The 19,301-nt window shown below is 45.7% G+C and overlaps 1 protein-coding gene across 1 annotated transcript in view; it reads right to left on the bottom strand.

The window, feature by feature from the left end:
- The window catches only part of cpeb3 (cytoplasmic polyadenylation element binding protein 3), a 192,659-nt gene that overhangs the window by 153,660 nt on the left and 19,698 nt on the right, over positions 1-19,301 (bottom strand). The window contains 1 exon segment of the mRNA XM_072479090.1: positions 10,877-11,036. Coding sequence (XP_072335191.1) covers positions 10,877-11,036 — 160 coding nt within the window.

The following is a 19,301-nucleotide window of genomic DNA, read 5'->3' as shown; positions in this document are numbered from 1 at the left end:
ACCTGGCAACCGGTAGCTCAACCCCTCCAGGTCCAGGTGTGGTGTCCACACATGCCACCTGCCTTAGATCCCCCGATGCGCCAAGCTCACAGCTCACAATGCCCTCTCTCTGCGGGAGAAGTTAATTCATAATAGGCGTGAAAGGGTCCAGATGGGCAGCGTTCCAGCCTCACTCCCATGAGGAATGGGCCCTGGAGATTGTGGAGATGGCAGAGGATAGAGCGGTCACTGACAGCAAGGTTAGCCTGCGCTGGGGATGTGAGGATCCAGTGCCCCCTCACCCAGATGATCTAAGCGAGTTGCTCATGTCAGACAAAATTACCGTCCCCCTCCCACTGACCACATGTCCCTTCTCCCGCAGGATCTCCACCTAATGGGGCAGGGCCATGCGGCCCCCGCCCAGCCATTCAAGAGGACACCTCAGGGGATATCAATGTGTCACAGTTGTCATCCTCACCCTCCACAGCGCAGAGACACAGACCTTGGCGGGCGATATTAGTGGACAGTCTTCTGGAACACAGTCTGGTGAACACCACATAGTTGTTGATGCACCTCAGGTGGAGGCAGGAACATACAAGGGAGTCAGCAGTCAAGAGGTCTGCTGGCTCACAGTCAGATGCCAAGCCTTTGGGCAAGGTTACCTCAGAGCCTCGAGCATGACGTCAGCGCCTTGAGTGGTGGTGGCTAAGGTATGGCTCAGTCTGTGACGACCGTGACCGAGGGCCTCGACATCATGTCCCAGCACTGAGGGAAATGTCCCAGATGCAGGTGGACATTGCTGAGGCACTGCACAGCATGGCATCGATGCAGGTGGACATAGCTGAGGCAGTCCAGAGCATGTCCCAGTCACTGAGGAGGGTCAACACCATAGTGCAGACAACAGAGAGGTGCTAGGACAGGCAGAGCTGAATAACCAAGAGGCATCTCCAGCTGCCCCTCCATCGGATTGGAGACCCCAGAGTCCTAAGGGCATCATCCTGGAGGAGAGAGCGCTGGAAGCCCCGACTCAGTACCTTCCACCAGGGAGACAACGGCGGTCTTCACCTCACGCAATCTCCCCCCCCGCCCCCCCAATCACACTTGACATCAAAGGCCACAGAGTGCAAAAAGCAGCAGGCTGCCTCCACCTCTGATATACATCCTGGGGACACAACTTGACTAGCGGCAAAATGCGGCAGTTTAACAAGATTGAGGGTCACAAAAGGGGCGCGAGGGGGGGGGGACTATCTGCAGCTAGGATCAATGCAAGGTTCAAATGTTCATCATTCAACATCTAACACCTGATCCATGTGGAGCCTGTCAGGTCGTTCTCCACAACAAGCCAGGCTGCACCCCCACCCTCTATTGCCCTCTGCTCCCTGCACACCCTGCCCCCCAGGAATAGTGGTCCTAGATCAGGAGCCGCCGATGCAGCCACTGTTCAAGTGATGAGTGTGAGCGTCTGCCAGCAAAAAGACAGAAGTCAGACTTTGACATAAACTGAGGAGCACCAGAGCTAACCTCAGAGCGAGTGATCATAACTCTGCCTTGTGTATTGACACGCTGACAGTGCCGATACGGACTATTCACCCTGGGGTGATATTACACAGATCATAGGAGAGTGGGACAGGGTAGTTGGGAAGGGCGAGAGGAAGGAGCGAAATGGGTGGGAAGGAGGGAAACGCAAGTGGAGTTGAGGGGCTGGGGGGAGAGAAGGGGGCGATCTATCAGACAAAGCCTTGGCCTATGAGAAGCAGGCGAGGATATAGACGTCCTTGGCCTTCCAAGCTTGCCGGACACTCGCTGCCACCTGTCCCCTTTCCGGCTGCTCCCACAGGTTCTCCCCACGCTCGTCCTCCAGCCCCATCTCCTCCAATGGGGCCGCATGTCCCTCCTCCAACACATTGCCTGCTGCTGTGCAAGATTGTGGAGGGGCAGAGCAGACCACCACAAAGCAGGGCACTCTCTGGGGGGTGTACTGCAGCACACCACCAGAGTGGTCCAGGCATCGGAACCACGTTTTGAGCTTCCGCTCAATGACAGTACGAGTGGCAGCATGGGCCACGTTCTATCGGCACTTCACATTGGTCTCCGGCCTCTGTACGGGCACCGTCAGCCAGGATCTCAGTGTGTATTGCTTATCCCCAAGAGTCTGCCCATCATGCTGCGGTGGTCCTCGAAGTCGCCAGGGATCGGAGTGTCCTAGGATGTAGCTTTCATGCACGCCCCCTGGGACTTGTGCACCCTCCTCCATGATCCGGAAGTAGACGCACACGAGTTGAACCTCTTCCTGTTAATTAAAAGCACTCCCTGATGTCCTGGTGCGTACAAGGCGGCATGGATGCCATATATTATCCCCAGACCTGGGGCATCCTCCCGATGGCAGAGAATCCTGCTGCCCAGGGATCTTGATGGGCTCGATCCAGCTCGAAGCTAATATAGTCAGCTGCCTGGTCAGTGCCCCTGGGCTGTATGCCAGGTAATGGAAATGGTTACTCACCTCCTCAGTCCCCTCAGCAGCCATTGCATCAGCTTCCTTTTTAAAAAAAAAAGAGTGCTAAACGACGCCAGTGTGTTGACTCGCTGGGGAGCTGGTAAGTTCATAGAAGGCCGTTAGATTGTACTTGCATCTTGCTAATGATATGGACATTGGTCTTAATTGGTGGCTCACCACATCTGGGCGAGATCTGGAACCCACCACTGGGAGTGGGCTGGTTAGATCGCTAAACAATTTGTGGCAATGTGGATCTCGATTTTGGTGCCTCCCCCAATTTAACCGGCATGTCTCGATCTGGGCCAGCACAACACAGCCATTAAATCAAGCCCACATCCAAATCATTGATATAAATTCTCAACAGCTGGATCCTGAAGTGTTGGGTGCTCGGAGGTACAGGCGAACCAACACGGTTGCGATTGGTACAACGCAGTTTTATTCCATTAAACTATTTATACATTTAACTTGGTACTCAGCACGTTGTGACTGTGTGAGTGTCTTGCTTGGAGGTCCTGGCCCTGTGCCGTCTCCAAATGGACTGCCCAGGAAGTGTTGTGTTTCTTGTTTTATACTGTGTCTGCTCTTGTCTGTGATTGGCTGTCGTGTTGTGTGTGCTAATTGGTCAGTTGCTCGGTTTATCATTATGTGTGTGTTATGATGTATGTTTGAATATCATGACAGCCCCCCTTTTTTACAAGATTATGTGCATAGATGGTTATAAATATAAATGTGTCCTGAGTGCAGCTAAATGTGTGTGCGCGCATAATATTTACATCATGTACATGAGGCTTGACTATATACAAGGGGCGATGTCAGGTGTGACATGCTAACGAGATTGTACCACAACAAAAAGAAAAACGTGGAAATTTGTAACGATCAAACGAATGCCTGTAACGAGAAAACAGAGACATGTTATAAAACAGTGGTTGCAAAAGTTCAACGTGTGAACAGTCTCATAAGTCCAGTCTAGTCGGTGAGCGACGATTTCGGGTTGACCACCTCAAGGATGGGTCGAGAACCACCGGCTGAGGTGCGGACCTGGCCACGGGCGGTGACAGAAGGGGCATGGTATACGGCAGCTCCACGAAGTCGCTATCAGGAACCAGTGGAGGACACGGTGTCTGTGTAAGGTCCCGTTGCGAGCGTGGAAGTAAGTGAAGAGCTCGGTGATTGCGCCTACGCACTGATCCATCAGGCATGCGTACCAGGAACGAGCGTCGGAGAACTTCGGCAGGTGCTGACCAGCCACCGTCTGGTAGGTGGATACGGACGTTGTCTCCAGGGGCCAGGTAGGGAAGATCAGTTGCCCTGCGTCATACGATCTCTTCTGGCGACCACGCTGCAGTTGCATCCTATGCAGTACCGGAGCATGGTCCATTGTTGGTGCCAGGATGGAGGGCACAATGGTTCTGAGGGCGCGACCCATCAGCAGCTGTGCTGGTGAGAGACCAGTGGCTAGTGGGGCCGAGCGATAGGCCAGCAGGGCGAGGCAGAAGTCCGACACGGCAGCAGCAGCCTTGCAGAGGAGCCGCTTGGCAATGTGAACGCCCTTCTCCGCCTTTCCATTTGACTGGCGGTGTAGAGGGTTGGACATCACGTGTGTGAAGCCATACGAAGCAGCAAAGGACGACCATTCCTGGCTGGCAAAACAGGGCCCATTGTCCGACATGACAGTCATCGGAATGCCGTGGCGAGCGAAGGTGTCTTTGCAAGCCCTGATGACAGCAGACGATGTCAAATCATGCAGGCGTACGACTTCAGGGTAGTGAGAAGTAGTCAACTATGATGACATAGTCTCTGCCGAGCGTGTGAAACAGGTCAACACCCACCTTCGCCCAGGGGGACGTCACCAGCTCATGGGGCAGAAGCGTCTCAGGAGGTTGCGCCGGCTGAAAACTTTGGCAGGTTGTGCAGTTGAGCACCATGTTGGCAATATCGTCACTGATGCCCGGCCAGTATACCGCCCCTCGGGCCCTCCGTCTGCACTTCTCGACCCCCAAGTGGCCTTTGTGTAGTTGGTCGAGAACCAGCTGGTGCATGCTGTGCGGAATCACAATCCGGTCCAGCTTCAGAAGGACACCATCAATGATGGCCAGGTCGCCTCGGACATTGTAGAACTGCGGGCACTGCCCTTTGAGCCATCCTCCCGTCATGTGGCGCATCACTCGCTGCAGAAAGGGGTCGGCCGCAGTCTCTCGGCGGTTACGGGCCAGACTGGAGTCGTCAGCCGGCAGATTTGCGGATGTGAAAGCCACCTGTGCCTCGACCCGACATACGAACCCCTCCGCATCTGGCGGCGTGCTCACTGCTCTGGATAGGGCATCCGCCACGGAGGTCCTTCCCTGGAGTGTAGACCAGTTGGAAGTCGTACCTCCTGAGTTTAAGTAGGATGCGCTGGAGGCGAGGGGTCATCTCGTTCAGGTCCTTGTTTATTATGCTGACCAGGGGGTGGTGGTCAGTTTCGACAGTGAACCGGGGAAGACTATATACGTAATCATGGAACTTGTCTAAACGGGTTAGCAAGCCCAGGCACTCTTTTTCGATCTGCGCGTAGCGCTGCTCTGTGGGGGTCATGGCCCGTGAGGCATAGGCAACTGGGGCCCATGATGCCGTGTCATCCCGCTGCAGAAGCACTGCTCCAATACCGGATTGGCTGGCATCAGTTGAGATTTTGGTGGCACGAGACGTGTCAAAAAACACCAACACTGGTGCAGTGGTGAGTTTGCGTTTGAGCTCCTCCCATTCCAGCTGATGTGTGTGTTGCCACTGGAACTCTGTGGATTTTCTGACGAGGTGGCGCAGAGTCGTTGTGTGGGAGGCAAGGTTGGGAATGAACTTCCCCAGGAAGTTGACCATGCCAAGGAAGCGTAGGACAGCTTTCTTGTCGGCCGGCTGCGGCATGGCTGTGATGGCGCTCACCTTGTCTGCATCCGGACGGACCCCTGACCGGGAGATATGGTCCCCCAGGAACTTCAACTCTGTCTGGCCAAAGGAGCACTTGGCTCGGATGAGGCGCAGGCCGTTTTCCCGTATGCGGGCAAAAACGCGTTGGAGACGATATATGTGCTCCTGCGGTGTGGTGGACCAGATGACGACATCGTCCACATATACGCGCACCCCTTCGATGCCTTCCATCATCTGCTCCATGATTCTATGGAAGACCTCAGATGCCGAGATGATACTAAATGGCATCCGGTTGTAGCAGAACCTGCCGAAAGGGGTGTTGAAGGTGCATAGCTTTCGGCTGGACGGGTCCAGTTGGATCTGCCAAAACCCCTTAGAAGCATCCAGATGTGTGAATATCTTCGCCTGGGCCACTTCACTAGTGATCTCCTCCCGTTTGGGTATGGAATAATGTTCCCTCATAATATTATTATTGAGGTCTTTGGGGTCAATAGATACGGAGCCCGCCGGAGGGCTTCTTGACATACACCATGGAGCTGACCCATAGCGTGGGCTCCGTGACCCTGGATAGGACCCCTTGGTTCTGGAGATCCTGCAGCTCCAGCTTGAGGCGGTCTTTAAGTGGCGCAGGAACCCTGCGGGGAGAGAGAGAGAGAGAGAGAGAGAGAGAGAGAGAGAGAGAGAGAGAGAGAGAGAGAGAGAGAGAGAGAGAGTGGACTTGTTGCACAAGGTGGCGAGCCTTGCATGCCTGTGCGCAGCAGGGAGCCCTTCGATGAGCCGACTATCTCGAACGAGAGTGTGGCCGTGTGTGTGTGTTGTGTGTCACCTGGAGCTGGCAGGATCCCATGGCCGGGATAACGTTCCCGTTGTAGTCGACCATCTTGCACCGGGATTGGTGGTCTGACCTTCATGGCGTAGAAGGCTGACCATGCTGAGGTTGGCGGAGGCGCCAGTGTCCAGGCGGAAAGTGATCGGCGTTCGGTTGACCGTCAGGGTGGCACACCATTCATCACCCGGATTGATGGTGTTGACCCGGTTCCCATCAATGACCACAACCCGGAAGGCGTCTTGGTCATCTGTGTCATCGGTTTGGATGTCGTGATGTGGAGGCTGAATGGTCCGCACGTTCCTGCGAGGTTGTCGGAGAGGTGGAAGATCAACAGGTTGAGCCGCTCGACAGTAGGCAGCGTAGTGGCCCATCTTGCCACAGCGCAGGCATCGTCGGGTTTTTGCAGGACATTGCCCTTTTAAATGTGCAGCTCCACAGTTGCCGCACGCCGTGACATCATGGCGTTCGTTACGCCACTGTGCATGCGCAGTTCGGTCTTGCGTCGGGCGCGCCTGCGCAGCACGTCCGTCAACGTTGCCGTAGGTTTTGGCGCGCACAAACGCAGGAGGCCTTGAAAAGCGCGCGAAACGGCCACCCTCGTCCGGGCCGCGGGAAACTCGATTGCCTGGATGCGTTCGGCCTCGTGGGTGGCCTGGCTTGCCGATTCGGTCGCGTGGGACCCCCTCCGTGCTGATTCGGTCGCCTGAAATTGGGCATAGCGCGGCTAGTCGCATTCTCATGCAGGACACAGGCTTCAACTACAGATGCTAAGGTCAGGCCTTTTATTTTTAGAAGCTGCTGGTGTAGGCCGCTGGGAGGCAAAGCCAAAAACGATCTGGTCCCGGATCATGGCCTCTGAGGTGGTGTCGTAACCGCAGGACTGCGCGAGTATGCGGAGGTGCATCAGGAAGAACTGAAAGAGCTCATCCTTACCTTGCAAGCGCTGCTGAAAGACATACCTCTCAAAGCTCTCGTTGAAGTGCTTGTCGAGCTTGAGGAGGACCGGGTCATACTTAGCTTTGTTCTCGCCTTCCGCGAACACCAAGGAGTTGTATACATGGATGGCGTGCTGACCTGCGGTAGTGAGGAGCATGGCAATCTTCGTTTCGTCCGAGGCGCCCTATTTTTCATTGGCTTGCATGAAGAGTTCAAAGCGCTGCTTGAAGAGAGTCCAATTGATGCCCAGGTTCCCAGCGACTTGCAACGGCTGCGGTTTGTTGAGGGTGTCCATAGCTCAGGATGGCAGATTTGCTGGTAGGTAGCGATTCACTCCTGGTACCATGAAGTGTTGGGTGCTCCGAGGTACAGACGAACCAACACGGTTGCGATTGGTACAACGCAGTTTTATTCCATTAAACTATTTATACATTTAACTTGGTACTCAGCACGTTGTGACTGTGTGAGTGTCTTGCTTTGAGGTCCTGGCCCTGTGCCGTCTCCAGATGGATTGCCCAGGAAGTGGTGTTTCTTGTTTTATACGGTGTCTACTCTTGTCTGTGATTGGCTGTCGTGTTATGTGTGCTAATTGGTCAGTTGCTCTGTCTATCATTATGTGTGTGTTATGATGTATGTTTGAATATCATGACAGATCCCAAGCCCGAATACTTGCAGTACCCTGTCAGTCCAGGCCTGCCACCCTAAGAATTACCCACTTATTCCTATACTTTTTTCTTCATAGAATTTACAGTGCTGACGGAGGCCATTTGGCCCATCAAGTCTGCACCGGCCCTTAGGAAAGAGCATCCCACTTAAGCCCACACCTCCACCCTATGCCCACAATTTAGCAAACCCACCCAACCTTTTTGACACCAAGGGCAATTTAGCATGGCCAATCCACCTAACCTGCACATCTTTGGACTGTGGGAGGAAATCAGAGCACCCGAAGGAAACCCACGCACACAACGGGGAGAACGTGCAGACCTCCGCACAGACAGTGCCCCAAGCCGGGAATCGAACCTGGGACCCTGGAGCTCTAATGCAACTGTGCTAACCACTGTGCTACCGTGCTGCCCTAATGTCTGTCTAAGGATCAATTACCAACCCGTGCCAGAGTATTATCCTCTATGGATTGCCTGGATGGGGTGAAGGAGTAAATTTCCAACAGGCCAGCCTAATAAAAAGAATTCATAAAAAGAATTCCCGAACCAGACATAAATACTGCAATTTATGATGTCAATGTCAAGAATTACAATGAAGATTGTCATGTTTAAAATCAGAGTTGGACACGTTTTCACAGTGTAACAAATAATGGGAGATACGACTAAGTCGAGCCATGTACCATTAGTTGCACTTTCCCTACATTAGCAATGTTTTACTTCTATTCAGTGCTGCACATTGTAACTCACTTGATAACAACAATACTTAACAGAGACCTGCAGGAATTCTTTCAAAAGCAATTTTCATTGGATCTTCCTCTCCTTTGACCAAGTGATCCCTGAAACTGTCAATAAGGTTAGGAGTTACAACTGTGCTCAAGTACCAGTTGAGGGTGGGGGGGGCAGAGAAAAAGGGGAATACAGGCAGAAGACGGGAGGGCCGGCTGAAGCGGCAGCGTGCACGAGAAGACAACGGCGGCGAAACCTGGCCGGGAGAAGTGAGGGGCAACACCGGCACCAGACCCACGGCAAAATATACTCTGTTCAAAAATCCAATAAAAAACATTTATTTAAAAAAAAACTGTGCTCATGTCAATTCTTACTGTCAATCTAGATTATTTCACTTATTCTCGCTTAATACTCTTAACGACTGGCAGTTTTGCATCCAATCCAAACTGGCACTGGTCAACTGATTCTTAAACAACCTTGCAAAACCATTGACTATTTCCTACACTTGAAGCACTACTAGTTACAATAACAGAAAATGCTGGACAGTCTCAGCAGGTCTGACAGCATCTGTGGATAAAGAACACAGCTAACAGTCTGGATGTCTCTTTGTCAACTATGAGTTACTGGCTCTTAATCATTGCTCTTTTTACTGGACTGAAGACAATTCACAATTTCTAGTTTTTATATCTGCTTCAAGCACGTACATTATAGTTCTCCATGCTTTTCATACTTAACACTTGCAGTTTGGGCAAGAGACAAACTCCACGAGTGGAATAGGTAAGATAGTAAGGTAACTAATTACTGCACACTACCTGAATCCATAAACTGTACAAGTAGTCAGGTCAAATTAAAGGACATCTGCTGTGAACTGAGCAGGTCACAAATCAATTAAATTCAGAGAAAATTCAGGCATGGTGGTGCAGTGGCTAGCACTGCTGCCTCAGGGCATCGAGGACCCGGGTTCGATCCCGGCCCTGGTTCACTGTCTGTGTGGAGTTTGCACATTCTCCCCATGCCTGCGTGGGTCACACCCCCATAACCCAAAGATGTTCAGGGTAGGTGCATTGGCTATGCTGAATTGCCCCCTTAATTGGGAAGAAGAAGAATTGGGTACTGTAGGGATTCTATGATCAGAGTTTGCCCCATCAACGCTACCAGCGAGAACGGAGAATTTGGCACTTGGCCAAAACGCCATGCACTTCAGCGGGACCGTAGAATCCCAGCCGTGGGCAAGGTTGGAGAATTCAGGCCAGGGTTTCCTTGAATTTCTTCACCAAAATCTCCTGTCATTACTCAAATACAATCACTGGGTTTTGGAAATTGCGTACCATAAAAACTTAAAACATAGGCCGGAATTCTCCGGCTGTTGGGATTCTCTGTTCCCGCCGGCATCACACCCCTACCTGTGGGTTTCCTGGTGATATGACGTGGCTTCAAAGGGAAATTCAATGGGACTAGCAGCGGGAAGAGAGAATCCCACCGTCAGCGAACGGCAAGCCAAGCAACACGCAGCTGGGGGACCGGAGAATCCAGCCCAAATAAGAAAAGTTGGCATGGATAAACTTCGAATAAAACATGGTAACACAATTTAATAAGCACTTTTCAAAAGAAAAAACAAACTGCACTTAAATAGTGCCTTTCACAATCTCAGGATGTCTGAAAGCATTTCACAGCCAGTGAAGCACAAAAGCATATTCTAATGCAGGGAAAATATAGTTGGATCCAAAAGCCAAGAAACAAGTATTAGTATGATTGCCAAATAAAAATATCAGATAAAACTCAAAATGAAAACTAGAAATAATTCTGATATAATGCTTTTATTCTTAATTTTTTTTTAAAAAGCACCCTGGAAACCAAATGGGTTTAAACATATTTGTAGCATTATGAACAGATGAAAATCGATGTCCATTCAGGTCTTTCTTCACTCATTGATCAAGTGAACCAATACCAAATCCTAAAAGTGTCTGAGGAGGAGGAAAGAAAACCTTACAAGTTTTAAACAGCCCAATAAAATTGTTTCTAGAACAGAGAAATAAAACTTAGTGGAATTTCCACAGGTAATTTTGAACAGGCATTTTATTAATACAAAAGCATCTATTTAATCAGGAACACTGGCTAACTTTAAAAAAATGAATCAATAGTGATGGAGATTTTCTTAAAAGTTAACTGCAAAGTCTTTTGCCATTAGGAACATGCAAGGTTTTGGAAGTGAAAAACACAAATCAACGTCTAAATTTGTATATACAATCAATTAACCACAAACATACAAAGTTCAAGTAAAGTTCCAGTTTTGTATTATTATAAGAATCTATACCAAGTATATAGGAATGCAAGAATATTCCTAACCTGCAAAGTGATTCCTCCACATTATATCGGCAATTGTCATTGGTGGGCCACTGGGAGGGTAGTGTTTACCTTTGAGAGGCTCATGGTCACTCCTCATAATATCCATTAAAGAATTCTCCAAAGAGTGCAAGTTAAATGCGTCATAGGGCCGATTCCGGTCCTGTAAGAAGAAAGAAAATTGATTGGAGGCACTTGCTGCTTTTGAGTAATTCTGAATATCTCACCATCAAGTATTAAAATCCATATAAACTCATTGCAATGAACATAAAAGGTTGCAAAGCTGCAATTAGCATAACATTTCAGGAAATTCAAACTTCAGAGTTACTCACAGCCTTGTTCACAATTTTGAACCTTCCCAGTGCCAGACAAAACTATTTTTATTTACCCACGATTTAGCTTGGTGTGGGTTTCTTCAATATGTGTGGCACAAAAGGAGGTAATAAAAATCAGCTTTTCTTCTGAAGAATGTCCTTTTTGATTTTCATAGAACTGTTGCTGAATCAGCTGTCTTCATGCTCAAGCAAGGACCCAGAAACTCTTAAATATGGATCACAGAATCCCTACAGTGCGGAAGGAGGCCACCTGTTCCATCAAATCTGCACCAAAGCTCCGAAAGAGAACCCTGCCGAGGCCCACCCCCCCGCCCGCCCTATTTCCGAATCCCTGTAACGTACCAGACACATCTTTGGACACTATGGGGCATTTTGGCATGGTGAGTCCACCTAACCTGCACATCTGTGGATAGATATCCTGCTCAATTTAATCAAATGTATTTTCATTGGATATTAATTAAATTGGTTTAGGTCATCTTTGCAGGGTACTTCTTAGCCTGCCAGTCACCTAGGTCAGAGTCTAACTGATATTGGCATAGAATTCCTATAGACTGTGAGAAAATAAAGATAACTACTATGCAGGAAAATAATATATACCATAGCCTAGCAGAGGAATTTGTTCAGCAATTATTTGCTTAGTCAAACCTAACAAATGTGCTATTGCTTCTTTCACTGCATACATACTTGGTATATTTGATTGACAGCTAAAATCCATGTCAAAGTGTAGTGTTATTCTGCCACCTTCCAAAGACAAGCAAGATGATATTTGAGCACAAGATAAAAGCGAGCTGAAGTAATATGGAGAGGATTCACTGTTGATTCCCTAAGCGCATGATTTCTTTATCCAGACATCCGAGCACAAAAATATTCTAAGAATAGCAAGCTTGAAAACACTCACAAAAATAGCCAAGTTCAGGAATAGAGAATTAAAGGGCAACCAAATCTTAAAAAAGATAACAGGCCAGATCTCAGTCAACTCCTGTACATAAAAACATAAAGCCAATATCTATAATAACCTTAAAATCACAGTAAGTATATATAAACAACATTTTTACTTTTTCCAAGACCAATAATGATGGTCTCCTTTACAATGACTACACAAGTGCTTTCTGTAATGAATATCACAGTATGCTGTTGTGGTTAAAATTATCCTGTTTGTGTGTCTCTCAGATGTGAAAAGTATCAAACATTCTACATATTGTCTATTCATTATAAATATCTTAAGTATTTCCATGCTTTTCTCTGTCTCATAACATCCCAACATGCATGGCATTGTTCACAGTAATTGGCACACTCATTTCATAAAGACACAAAGGTTATTTGATGGAATGAACAATTATTCTGTAGCTAAACGGTCCCAAATGCCAGGGTATTTAATCTGCTAAACCCTAATGTCAGGGTGCAATCTCAGTTTGATGACAGAATTTTGCAGAATGAAGAGTATGTGTATATGTCATACATAATCCAAGTCAAAAGCGCACAGCATCCGGTATCTGTAATTTAACATCCGAATGCAGTAACATGCCATTACTGTTCCATGACATTGCTCATTTAATTAGAGAATGTTTCATTACAATAGAACTGTTAAGCAATAAGCAATGTAATATTCAATGTAACAAGGCTACTAATTTACAGTAACTGAAATAGGCAAAGTGTGTTTTATTGTAGAAAATAATGGGAGCTATGGATCAAAGACTATTTATCCCATTCCAAATGGCCTAGATTATTATATTTTCTTCATCCATTTATTTCTAAAACAGCCTATAATGCACTGAAAAAAGTTGAACATGCAGCAGAACTGAAGACTACATGTGGGATTTAGCAATAATAGGGAAGAACTGTTGTGCAGTGTGACACTCAGTTAGGAGATGCACTCAGCTTTGATGGCAGAGTAGCTCTGAGAAACACTATAAAACAGAGGAGCATATGGATTTTGAGAGCCCGGTGAGATGGGATGCCGCGTATGTCTTGCAGGATAATTCCTTGGGTTTAGCAACATGCTGTGTGGTTACTGAACAACAATGGGAATAATAATGCATCAAAAAGAAGAGAATGTAAATTAGGCTGATGAAAGAGTGTCATTCTTGTTTTCATAGCTGGATGCCGTCTATCTGAAGAGCTCATGTGCAAAATTGAGACGGAGTTGGTTTTTAATTTGAAACCTCAAAGATCCATTTCATGCAATGGAAAATACACCCTCCCAATTGTGAATCAACCTTTTACTCCACCAGACGGCAGAACCAATAGGGCAGGCGGTGGAGTAGTGGTATTGTCACTGGATGAGTAATCCCCAGGATAATGCTTTGTGGGGCAAGGGTTCAATTCTGGCCTGGGGTGACTGTGGAGTTTACACGCTCTCTCTATATCTGTGCAGGTTCCTTTCAGGTGCTTCAGTTTTCTCCCACAGTGGAATGATGTGCGGGTTAGGTGGATAGCCATGAGTGGTATGTGAGGTTACAGGGATAGGGCAGGGGCGTGAGCCGAGGTAGAGCGCTCTTTTGGAGGGTCAGTGCAGATTGATGGGCCAGATGGCCTCTTTTTGTACGGCAGGGATTCTATGGATCCGGCTCCAGCAAGACAGATGGTGGTATTTGAATTCAATAAAAATTTGGAATTTAAAGTCTAATGGTGGCCATGAAACCATTGTCTACGGTCATAAAAACCCATCTGGCTCACTCATGTCCTTTACAGAGGGAAATCTGCCATCCTTACCCAGTCTGGTCTTTGACTCCAGACCCACAGCAACGTGGTCGACTCTTAAATGGCCTAGAAAGCCACTCAGTCCAAAGACAATTAGGGATGGTCAATAAATGCTGGGCCAACCAGCGACACACACATCCTGAACAAATAAAATAGACAGATATCTGATGAACAAGATGAAGTTCATGCTCAGACCATGTTACTATTACTCTCCCCAAAACTAGGAGTATTAACTCTGGATTAAACAATCATCCTCCAGCCAGGTTTTTGGGAAGGGCTCTAACGTTCATGTAAAAACATTATTGAAACCACAAGGGATGCTTTATATAGACAAGGGTAATCATAAGATTGTGAAATATTTTGCGAAGCATTTTAGAAATTCCCCGGAAGATAGAATATGGCTAAAATAGGTGTTTACTGAGTTTAGATTGTTTTAAATTCGACTGTGCTTTATTGGTAGATTTTGATTGCTGCATGTTTTTGATTTATTGATACTTTATTAACTAAGGGCTGGGTTCTCCACCCGCCGAAAGAACGCCACGGGCGAGACGCCGACAATGGAAAAATCCATTGACCTCAGGCATGATTCTCCGGTCGCCAGGCGAACGCAGCTGGAGAATCCCACCCTAACTTTTGACTTGATGCTGTTTGGAAAATATGAAGTTTAAGTAACTCAATAATTTTGCAGGCCTTCCTTCTATTTTAACATAACATGGACTTATTTTTGAAGTCAGTTGAACTTTCAACTTTAATCACCCATCATTGCCAATTTTCTAATTTCATAAAATGTGAATTATATAATGTAGTCTGTCCGACTATTTGCATTATAGCAGTGGTGGCTTTGGCTACATTTAGCACCACCAGTGACTCAAAACGTTGGTCTTTGCTCATGCATCAGAACATAATCCAGCATAACCACAGTATTTAACAAAAAAAAAAAGACTGCCCAAATGAGGAAAGGCATTGGTGGAAAGGTACGTAATATTGATAATGGTTACAAACAGCCACATAAAAATGATGATCTTTGAGAATTAGTGCTCTCCTTCCACTCCTATTTTTTTCTTTAAAAAAAAATTTTGAGTACCCAATTCCTTTTTTTCCCCCCAATTAAGGGGCAATTTAACATGGCCAATTGCACATCTTTTTGGGTTGTGGGTGTGAGACCCAGGGAGAATGCGCAAATTCCACACGGATAGTAACCTGGGGCTGGGATCAAACCCGGTCCTCAGCGCTGTGAGGCAGCAGTGCTAACCACTTCGCCACCGTGCAATCCTTTAGTAATAATAATAATAATAGCTTGTCACAAGTAGGCGTCAATGAAGTTACTGCAAAAAGCCCCTAGTCACCACATTCTGGCGCCTGTTCGGGGAAGCTGGTATGAGAATTGAACCCGCGCTGCTGGCCTTGTTCTGCATTACAAGCCAGCTGTTTAGCCCACTGTGCTAAACCAGTCCTTCTATTTCTAGGCATTCTTGCATCAGATGGTATATTTCATCTGTGCCTTGTCAAAGACAAAGAAGATGCGTTTTTACTTTCAGTACAAATATGGATACTCTTCATTGTTTCATTTGTTGCATTTAATATTTTCACTATACTCTCTCACACACAATTAGGCACAGAAGTCAATGGAGTGTAGTTAAAATCACATTTTATTTGCCAAAGTGACTTTGTCAAATTCACCACAATATGAAGACTGAACAAAGACTCAAATAAATATTTTGACAGTAAAAGATTAACATTCTGCATGTTTCCAAACTTTTGTTGCATTAAGGTAATTTGTTCTTAAATAAACAAATACAAATGGAGGTACATAATAGGAAAGGATCATACCTGGGTCTTTATCTTTAAAAATCAGATAAACAGTCAGACCCATTTGGCTTCTCTGTGGGTTTCTATATTGATAAAACAGATAGCCTAAATTCAAGAAACTATTCAACTGACCGCTCTCCTTCAACAGTACTACATAGGATCGCTTGAGATCAAGGAGCTCCCGTTCACGCACACTCTAAATATAGGTCTTTTTATGCAGACCCCTTCTTCCTTATTTGAACAGTAGCAGAGTGCTTCCAGGATTTCCTTCTTTTTCTGCTATGGGTTTATGGGTTTCGGTGTTCTCTCAAACAATAATAGATTGAGCTAGTATAAACATTTCAAAACATAAAGAATCCATTTTTGTAATCCAAAGTATCACTTCTCACACCGGTTTGCAGGCTATCTGTCCTGTAAAAACACTTCAATATGTTGTTCACCCTATGTATTAAAATACATTACACAATTAATGTAGTTGCTCAACGCTGTACCCATTATGCCACGGTTATGATTGCACCATATAGTTTCACCATAGACCGGAGTAAAGTTTAAAATCTAAACACAGCCCATTCATTTACAGCAGCAGAGCTCCATTTTATGAGTGCACAAATCTCATGACTGATGCAGGAATGTGGTGACATTAGCGAGCTCCAAAACTGCTGATCACTCATACTTCCTTCGAAACAGCCAGCTTAAACTATTAAGAGACTTCTAGCTATGCATCTGCAGCGAATTGCGATCATTTGAACAGACTAAAACAGTAGAAAGGTACAAATATACACGTGACTAAAATTATACTTGAGGCTCTTCCCTTCCCCCAACCACCCTTCTGCTGAATGTTGTGGTACCTTCATTATTTTATGGTTTAGGGAACGCCAAGATAAATTAATTAAAACAGTGTTGTAATCCAAATTGATTAAATTGATATGGTCACAAATTCCAGACAAATAAAACTTTCTTCAAACGGGCAAATGATTATATAAACATGTTACAACCAATTGTTCATTTTATTTATTGGGAAATAGGCTGAAATATTTTTAGAGTAATACTAATATATATTTTAGTATTAAAAATACTCTTCAGAAGAGACTTACTAGTTTTCAATATCAGTAAAAAGGTTCAAGTTTTGTGTAATTTCATCTTCAGAGAATCAAAGTTAAACAAAAATTTTAAATAATTCTTTTTACAATGCGTTAATTATTTTGGATGTTTCTTGAAAACTTGAATTAATTATTAGGTGAGTTTTAAAAAAATGAATTCCATTAGGTACCCTTTATATTTAACTAGTTACACACGTTAGCGATTTTATGATTAAACAGCAGGCAATCTGATCTTAGTTCAAACTGTACCCAAGGCCAATTACTTTAACACGTTAACCTGGCACTATATATTCCACACATTTGAAATGCACTGTAATCCAATACGTTATTTGAATCTATTGTTAAATTATTATGCACTGCACATACTCTTCTGACTCAACATGTGAACATTACAACAGTGACACTAAAATGTATTAAAAGTGCATTGGGGCAGCACGGTGCCGCAGTGGTTAGCACTGCCGTTTGATCCCAGGTTTGATCCCGGCTCTGGGTCACTATCCATGTGGCATTTGCACATTCTCCCAGTGTTTGCCTGGGTTTCACCCCACAACCCAAAGATATGCAGGGTAGGTGGATTGGCCACGCTAAATCGTCCGTTAATTGGGAAAAATGAATTGGGAACTCTAAATTTATTTTTAAAAAGATATATTTAAAAGTGCATTGGAGTTTCAGTAACTTCACCTGTACCTCTAATCTTCTCAGTTCTTAAACTAGAAGAAACAGAATGTTGTCTTCTAATTTGGAGCAAAATTTAATGTGTCAATTTATTGTCCCTTGCCACAAATCAAAAGGATTTTTAAAAAATTGTAGATCTCATTAGTAGATCACCTGCTCATGGTGAGTGGTTAAGATATAGAACTTAGAAATGTTGAAACATAGAAAAGAGGAGGTCATTCAGCCCCTCTATACGAATCCGGAATTCAATAAGATTATAGCTTATATTCTATTTCAACACCATACTCCCACACTCTCCCCATACCCCTTGAGATCCTAGAGTCTAGAAATATATTTCCATCTTAAATATATTCAGTAACTTAGCCTCCACAGGTTCACAATATTCTCCTCATCTCAGTCCTAAATGGCTTATCCCACATCCTGAGACTGTGACCCATTGTTACAAACCCCCCGGCCACAAGCTGGAGGAAACATCCTTGCACCCAGTCTGTCCAGCCTGTCAGAATTCAATACGTGGCAAAGAGATCCTCTCTCATTCTTCGAAATGCCAGTCTGTGCGGAATCTGCACATTCTCCCAGTGTCTGTGTGGGTTTCCTCCGGGTGCTCTGGTTTCCCCCCACAGTCCAAAGATGTGGTGAGATGGATTGGCCATGCTAAATTGCCGTTTAGTGTCCAAAAAGGTAGGTGGGGTTACTGGGCTAGGGTAGAGGTATGGACTTAAGTAGGGTGTTCTTTCCAAGGGCTGGTGCAGACTCAATGGGCCCATTGGCATCCTTCTGCACTGTAAATTCTATGATTATGTGAGTGAATACAGGCCGAGTTGACCCAATCACTCCTCATATGACAGAACTGCCATTCCAGGAATTACAGAAATCAATCTGCTGAAAGGTCACTGTACTTCCTCTAAGGCAAGTAAATATTTTCTTGGTAAGGAGACCAAAACTACAAACACTACTCCAGATGTTGTCTAACAATTGGAAGCGACACACAGAATTACTGAAAAATTTGCTAAGTACAAGAGGTGTGTAAGCAAAAGTGAATTTTTCTTTTGAGTGGCTCCCAACAATTAGGAAGCCTTGTGGAACAGATAATGAATTTGCGATTAGATGCCACAAAAGCTAAAGATTTCCTGCAAAACTAATATTGACAACGTATACAAATTTGAGCATTGATTGGGCTAAAATCTCCTAGTTCCCTCAATCAGCCATGGTGCACAGCAGCGACTCAGTGTTGCAATGGCATTTTACAAATCTAAATATCTAGACAACACTGTGGTTCAGTGGCAAGTGTCCCTTCCGCTAAACCAGAAACTCTGGTTTTGAGTGCTACCCTAGCATGTCCAAGGAAAGTCCATTCATAATGTAGCCAACTAGACTTAAGGATCAATCTGCAGATCCTTCCAACACATGTTAAAGGAAGGCCTGAAGAGCTGGGGAGAGCTGGCCAGCCATGGGATGGAAAGAACATTCAAGCCTCTACCATCACTATCTATAGCTCCAGATTGCAACATGTTGCTATAGCAACTCATTTCGAGTGAACTGTAACGTGCCATTGCGTCGAGACACAGCAACGTGTCACGGTAGACACAGAACAGAATAGAATGCTAACTTCAGCTGATGTCCATAAAAATGAAAGAGCTAAACAATTCATGCACAATTCCCATTTTCTGTTATTTTTTCATATGTTGACCAACTCGGGTAACTAAAAAGAGAGCTGTTTTTTTTTTTGCTTGATCATTAATTCTCAATGTTTATTTTCACATTTAAAATATAATTTTAATGCAATTCATATCAGTTTATGAACAGGAT

Source organism: Scyliorhinus torazame, chromosome 16 (assembly GCF_047496885.1).
Source record: "Scyliorhinus torazame isolate Kashiwa2021f chromosome 16, sScyTor2.1, whole genome shotgun sequence".
Classification (NCBI taxonomy): domain Eukaryota; kingdom Metazoa; phylum Chordata; class Chondrichthyes; order Carcharhiniformes; family Scyliorhinidae; genus Scyliorhinus; species Scyliorhinus torazame.
This window is presented reverse-complemented; position numbering and strand designations above follow the sequence as displayed.